The sequence below is a fragment of the Ostrea edulis genome, chromosome 7 (assembly GCF_947568905.1).
Source record: "Ostrea edulis chromosome 7, xbOstEdul1.1, whole genome shotgun sequence".
Classification (NCBI taxonomy): domain Eukaryota; kingdom Metazoa; phylum Mollusca; class Bivalvia; order Ostreida; family Ostreidae; genus Ostrea; species Ostrea edulis.
Window position 1 is genome coordinate 22,306,598 of NC_079170.1, and position 7,825 is coordinate 22,314,422.

Sequence of the window (7,825 nt, forward strand, 5' to 3'; positions counted from 1 at the left end):
AGGCCACTTTGAAAAATAAAAACAAACAATGCTGCATAATGTACATTGTAGCGTATGTACATGTCAGAATGTCAAACTGATGTAGCTATTTTTACGCCTATATTTATGAAAGACATTGTCAATAAACTGATATTTAGTACTCTTGCCAAATTGAAACTTTTGTAACATTTGTCCTTAATGCAAAGATGTAATTGTTTATCTTGTACGTTTCTGCATTAGCCTTTAAACATTCTATGGGTAGTTCAGTACAATAAACAGTTTTATCTACATCAAATATATACAAGTATTGCACGATTTGACTGCAATCTATGGTCACATAAATAATAAAAATAGTAAGTTTTGTACTTACATGTGCATAAATTCTAGGATTATTTCCTCGGGTCGATGTAGCTGCGACAAGTGAATGACGCAAAATTTAAGTAGGAATATTTAATACTGTTAGGAGTGTTGAGGTGTTGACACAGGGTATACCGTCCGTATTGTTTGTTTACTGCATCTATCTTGACTCCTTTCGGGGGTCTTTGTTAATTACAGGTATCCCAAACGATCCAGATTGTAAAGTTTGAAGCCATACATGAACACCTGTAAATTCTGGATGTCACTACGCATATAGACTATAGTGTTTTCCTTTTCACATGCATTGTATATATATCATACCCATGCATTAAATGTATCTGTACACGTAAAGGTACATGTATATGCAATGTACATACGAAATTTACTTTTGTTTGTGTATGACTGTTGCGTGTATTAATGTACAATTTGCGATAATTTCATGAAATATATACATGTGATGTATACTCGGTACTTGTACAAAAATATATCACATTGAATATATCCAGAACTGTAAAATACGCTGTCCGGTTTATTTCATTTTTTATTAATTGATGAAATATACATGTACATGTATTTTATTACTTGATTATGAAATAAGTAAAATCCCAGGGAAAAATCCGAAACATTCCGAGTAAATAGACCATTTTGCGTTCAGCGTGCGCTCAGCATTCATTCACCATTCACTTTGCACTCTGCGGTCGCTCACCGTTCACCAAATTGCGTTCACCGTTCACTCTGCGTTCATTCACTGTTCGCTCACCGTGCATTCACCGTTCAAGTGGGAAAGAAGAACATTTCAGGGACTGTATGATATGTTACGTATGTACAGCCCATTCTACAGGAAAAGGCCTCCACATTTATATCCATTATGGATATGTACATCGATTCAGAAAATTAAGGAAAATCTGCCCAAAATGATCATGCATGGTCAAAGTCTGCAAAAATCCATCGTCGCAAACCACGGGTTATTGTTTCATCCTAGAGAATGAAACAATAACCTGTAGTTTGCGATGATGGCAAAAATCTAGACTTTCCTCTCACAATTCAAGACAAAGAGTATTCAACGTTGGCAGTTAAAACCAATGACCATACAACAATAAATGCAACCAAAAGCGGCTTCACAAAACAAAAACCAATGAAGTCTAAGAATACTATAAGATCTTTGATATATGCCTTAAGGTGATTACTTCTTGATATGTGTTCAGAAATACAGGTAAGGGTTAGAGAATTATAGAAATGGATCTGGGGTTTACAAAGGTAAAATAGAATAATATAAAAGCATATACTTTGTCAGGCATGAATTTAAAACAAAATTTATTCATTAACTCTAAATCACACTATTATACATTTTTCCAGACATGTGACCCCAACCTGAAGCAAAAGGACAAATCTTTATTTGGGGACATTTCAGAACCGACCCCCCAGCTCCACAGAACCCCGACAGAGGCTGACCTTCTCATCTACCACTGTCTTGTGTCAGGTAAAAATAAATCATAGGTACTCATCACTAATTGTCTGTCTTTACTGAAAGCAAAACTAGAATTGATGCATTCTAACATCATTAGTTTGATATATTTAATAATGACCACTAAGTTCAGATTTTCATTGATTCTTTATCATTCTTGTAATGGAGGGACACCCAGACAGGTTCAGTAGTTTGTAAAATATGCTGCATGAAACTTAGATGCAAGTATTGCATGTTTATGATTTGATTTTTCTAGTAAATAGCAATTTTAATTTTATCAGTTTATTTGACTTCATCAGCAGTCTTTATATGTATTTTGAAGTTAACATTAAGTGGTGCCATATGACATCAGGGAAACAAATTCCTAATGCATATACAATTAAATGTTTTGTTCAATTAGATCCAATGTATCTTAAAAATGAAATTAAAAGAAAAGAAAGTAAGTCACATTCTACCCATTTTATAAGATATAAAGTAAGTTGGGACAATTTAAATATGCTTTTAATTAACAACTTCGTGATTAATGAAGAGTAAATTGCTCCATCTCTTGTATAAAGTGAATAGCAATTATTTTAATTTATTCCTTAGATAATTTGTTATCACTTGTAAACTGCAATTTCTTTGGTTCATTGACCTTAAAGTGTCATATGACACCATGGGAGTGACATCACAATTCATAGCTCGCTCTGTATCCATTTTGTTGCTTTTGTAATATTGCTGTGTGTCTGTATAATTATTATTCAAACTATAATGAGTGTGTTTTTAATAATTAAATCATAAGGAATGAAAGTAATTTCTCTTTGTTTTATCCAATATAAAGCAAGCAGGGGACAGTTTGTGCTCGTTTATAAATCGCTTTGCAGTTTATAAGGCATAATTTGTTGCAATTTACTGTATTGTGTAGAATGAGTGAAAATTGCTTTCATTCCTTAAGTGATTTCATTTTACTTGTAAAACTCAATTTGATCATTTCATGGTATAAAAGTTAAATTGCGCCATTGACCTGCTCATAAAAAATATATAAAATTTTCAATTTTTAGCTCACCTGAGCCTTCAAGTGAGCTTTTCTGATAAAAATTTGTCCGTTGTCAGCTGTCTGCCTCATCGTCGTAAACTTTTCACATTTTCGACTTCTTGTCAAGAACCGCTGGGCCAATTTCAACCAAACTTGCCACAAAGCATCCTTGGGTGAAGGGCTTTCAAGTTTGTTCAAATGAAGGGTCATGTCCCTTTCAAAGGGGAGATAATCACAAAAGTGCAAAAATGGGGTGGGGTCATTTAAAAATCTTCTTCTTAAGAACCACTGGGCCAGAAAAGCTGAAATTTACTTGAAAGCTTCCTGACATAGTGCAGAATCAAATTTGTTCAAATCATGGCCTCCGGGGGTTGGATGGGGCCACAATAGGGGATCAAAGTTTTACAAACTAATATATAGGATAAATCTTTAAAAATCTTCTTCTCAAGAACCACTAAGCCAGAAAAGCTGATATTTACATGAAAGCTTCCTGACATAATGCAGATTCAAGTTTGTTCAAATCATGGCCCCCGGGGTTGGTATGGGGCCACAATAGGGGATCAAAGTTTTACATGCAAATATATAGGAAAAATCTTCTTCTCAAGAACCACTGAGCCAGAAAAGCTGAGATTTACATCAAAGCTTCCTTACATAATGCATATTCAAATTTGTTAAAATCATGGCCCGTGGGGGTATGATGGGGTCACAATAGGGGATCATAGTTTTACAAACTAATATATAGGATAAATCTTTAAAAATCTTCTTCTCAAGAACTACTGGGCCAGAAAAACTGAAATTTACATGAAAGCTTCCTGACATAATGCAGATTTAAGTTTGTTCAAATCATGGCCCCCGGGGGTTGGATGCCAGGGGCCACAATAGGGGATCAAAATTTTACATACAAATATGTAGGAAAAATCTTTAAAAATCTTCTTTTCAAGAACCACTGAGCCAGAAAAGCTGATATTTACATAAAAGCTTCCTGTCATAATGCAGATTCAAGTTTGTTAAATTCATGGCCCCCGGTGGTTGGATGTGGCCACTATAGGGGATCAAAGTTTGCATACAAATATATAGGGACAATCTTTAAATATGAGCCAAGGTGACTGAGGTGAGCGATGTGGCCCTTGGGCCTCTTGTTTATAATCATCCATAAAATTACACATGTGTTGAATGTGGCTTAAGAATTAAATCAAAGGGAATAAAAAGCTAGTATTTTCTACTCATTTTTACATGACATAAAGTAAGCTGAGACAGTTCACACAATCATGCTGTTTATAATGCACGCGTAGGTAAGCGGTAAATGTAGTATTGCTGAAAGCCGACACCTGAAAGTCCAGGAAAGCAATTTTTTTGAGATTTTTTTCTTAATGCTGCATGTAATAACACAATTTGCTGAAGTTATTGTTTGTGACCAAGGTACATAAAGATATAAACTTTTTTCTGAGATTCTTTTACAGATCTACTGAACCAAAGTTTTCACCTTCCAAAAAAGCAGTAAATCTAGTCAAACTCTGTACAGTGTCAATTCCCCAGGACTAACCCCCCCCCCAACCCCCCAACCCCCCCCCCCCCCCCCCCCCCCCCCCCCCCCCTTAGGAATAATGATATTGGAGTTGTAGTGTGACAGAATAAACTGAGCTGACCGGAGCTTGAAATCTAGTACGTTTTATAAATGTCTGAACCCAAACACGGTCAAAGCTAGTGCACCTCACAAAGTTCCAAACACTTTGATGGTTGTTGTGTAGACTTTAAAAGTTATGGTAATAGATAATTATTTGTATTATTATTTTCATGTAAAATTAATTGTATTTTTGTTGAAAATGCCTGGCTTCAAAGGAATATACTATACAATTTAAACATTTAATTATAAACAAATGTATGATGCAACTAGATAATTCATGTGATGTCTTTAATACATATTATACATCATGATAGCTATTTGTTGAACTTTTTCTTTTCTTAAAGTGACTCTGCCTGGCCAAGTGCATGTACTACACATGTATAATTGCAGATAATATGTAGGATGACACATTGAATTGCGTGTATAAATGCACCATATATGCAAGTGCGATTTATTTCAATTATCCTAGAGGTCTAGAATTCAGTCTGATTTAATTTTTTCTTTTTTTTTTTTCTTTTTTTTTTGTTGTTGCTAAAACGCGGGCTTTCGGTAGATCGCACGATCAGCGACCATGTTCAGGTTTTGGCATTTATAAGATGTACTAGATTTTCTGTACTTTGGTAGCTGAAAACCCTGGTTCATTACCTTTGTAATAAAACTCCATGAAAATATTATGATTCTTGTTTAATAGGTCATAAACAGTTATCACAAAAAGTTTGATGCCATTCTATCTATGTACTATTAAGAGAAAAATAATGCAAAAAATAGCTACTGGGACTTTCGGGTTTCTGCCGCACTACATTTACCGCTTGCTTGCGTAAACTGATGTTTTTAATGGTTTACACTTTCATCAGATCTTTAAATAATACAATTTGTTATTACAGGCGGTTATACAGATAAAATGAAGAAAGAGACAAAGGAATCCCTTAAAAATATTATCGACCATGTTGGAGACGAGAATGGTAACTCTGCGTGTCAGTTCGTATACACTCTTTACAAGGAGGTCAAGGCTCTCATTGATAGAGCAGAAGAGTTCGAATGGACCGACCTAATACTTAACATTAATAATTCATTGATGGAGTTCATCGATGATGAAACCGGTCATTACAAATCAGACGAATGGAACAAACCGTGGAATATAGAACCTCGGATTCCTGTGTGTGTCGACCAACTCACAAAGAAACTAGTGTTAAAAACTAGATAGGACCAAATAATTCCTAAAGTGTCAAATGTTTGAACCAGCAGACGAAGAAACTAGAACAGAAAGCTGATTAAAATACTATACATATGTGCCTATAATCTAGATATGATTCCACTATTTCAGTATTTCTGTTTCTTTTTTACTATTTGTAAGCTCGACATCTGGAATATGTGTACATGCAGCTCTTTTAACTTTATGAGGTTTTTGTGACGTCACTTCCGGTTGCGATATTTGAACTATTCTGGTCTGCTTTTTCATTGGTTTTCTCGAAAACGATTCAAGGTAGATACATGTACCTGGAAGTGGAAGTTTCAGCAATACTAGAAGAATGTCTTTAGATGTGCCATATGCATATCATTGATACATGCAACGGTGCTCACTATATTTTTGGATCAAGGATTGAGCTCATTTACAAGTTCTATGTAATATGTAAAAAAAAAACCAAAAAAACCAAAAAACCTGTATTTTTGCAATAAATATCCAACATTTTCAAACTTACTTGCCCTTTTCTTCTTTACAGGCCCATTACATGATTATAAAATCAAACATTTTTTTTAAAAAATTTTTTTGCATGGATAGCGGAACAATATATTATCAACTGAAAGTGCAAGTTGCTTCCCTTTTCGTGTAAATTGTTTTTAAACATTCTTGATATACACAGTAAACTGTCATACAGGGGGTTAGATTCTCGATCACGGCGCCGCCTCTAACCTTAGACGTTAAAACAAAACACCCTTCAGTTGCTATTTGAACTGTAGTTTGTTATTATACTTAGTTCTTTCTTTGTATTTGATTATTCCTAAGGTTTTTTTTATATGTTATTAGGGTGATTATATCATTACATTAGGCGTTATACAATGTATAATAATAATAATAATTATGCATTTTAATTCTGACAATGTGAATATTTTATTCACATGTATGTGCACATCGATTTTATATTATCTTTTCTCTCACATTTGTTAGTTCTTTAGAGAACAAATATTGATAGGGCGCTATATAAATCTTTTAATTACAATTACAACATAGACAGTGACTGCGTTGCCTATAACCTTAGACGTTTAACATAGACAGTGACTGCGTCGCCTCTAACCTTAGACGTTTAAGATAGACAGTGACTGCGTCGCCTCTAATCTTAGACGTTTAACATAGACAGTGACTGCGTCGCCTCTAATCTTAGACGTTTAACATAGACAGTGACTGCGTCGCCTCTAATCTTAGACGTTTAACATAGACAGTGACTGCGTCGCCTCTAATCTTAGACGTTTAACATAGTGACTGCATCGCCTCTAACCTTAGACGTTTAACATAGACAGTGACTGCGTCGCCTCTAATCTTAGACGTTTAACATAGACAGTGACTGCGTCGCCTCTAACCTTAGACGTTTAACATAGACAGTGACTGCATCGCCTCTAACCTTAGACGTTTAACATAGACAGTGACTGCGTCGCCACTAATCTTAGACGTTTAACATAGACAGTGACTGCATCGCCTCTAATCTTAGACGTTTAACATAGACAGTGACTGCGCCGCCTCTAACCTTAGACGTTTAACATAGACAGTGACTGCGTCGCCTCTAATCTTAGACGTTTAACATAGACAGTGACTGTGTCGCCTCTAACCTTAGACGTTTAACATAGACAGTGACTGCGTCGCCTCTAATCTTAGACGTTTAACATAGACAGTGACTGCGCCGCCTCTAACCTTAGACGTTTAACATAGACAGTGACTGTGTCGCCTCTAACCTTAGACGTTTAACATAGACAGTGACTGTGCCGCCTATAACCTTAGACGTTTAACACAGTAGTGACTGTTCCTTTGCTAAGCGTCCGGCATTAGAAATGAAAGTCTAGGGTTTTCCCATGTGACATTGAAAACGGCGGTCCCTAATCATGGTAGGCTTTGGCACGACAAAGATTGCTCACTCGCACGGCCTTCAGCGCCATGCATAGATCAAAAGTTTGGTGCTTTCCTTACAGCTGGTGACGTTTTTTAAAACCTGAATGAAAATTCTCGAATAGTACGTAGAACAACATACGATATATTGACAGAGCATAAGTTCGATATACTTTTTTTTTTAGGTCGATATCTCTAGTTTGTACCGAATCAAAAGGCTACATTATTAAAATATTTTTATTTATACATTTAATTCGATATTTTGATTGAATTAAACACTGTATCCCT

At 35.4% G+C, this 7,825-nt stretch overlaps 1 protein-coding gene across 3 annotated transcripts in view; it reads left to right on the plus strand.

The window, feature by feature from the left end:
• The window catches only part of LOC125654376 (caspase-7-like), a 13,268-nt gene extending 5,443 nt beyond the window's left edge, over positions 1 to 7,825 (plus strand). For all 3 annotated transcript variants that reach the window (XM_056143700.1, XM_056143701.1, XM_056143702.1), the window contains exons 4-5: positions 1,693 to 1,816; positions 5,325 to 7,825. In XM_056143700.1, coding sequence (XP_055999675.1) covers positions 1,693 to 1,816; positions 5,325 to 5,644 — 444 coding nt within the window. In that variant the 3' untranslated portion in view covers positions 5,645 to 7,825. The remainder of the gene's footprint in view (positions 1 to 1,692; positions 1,817 to 5,324) is intronic.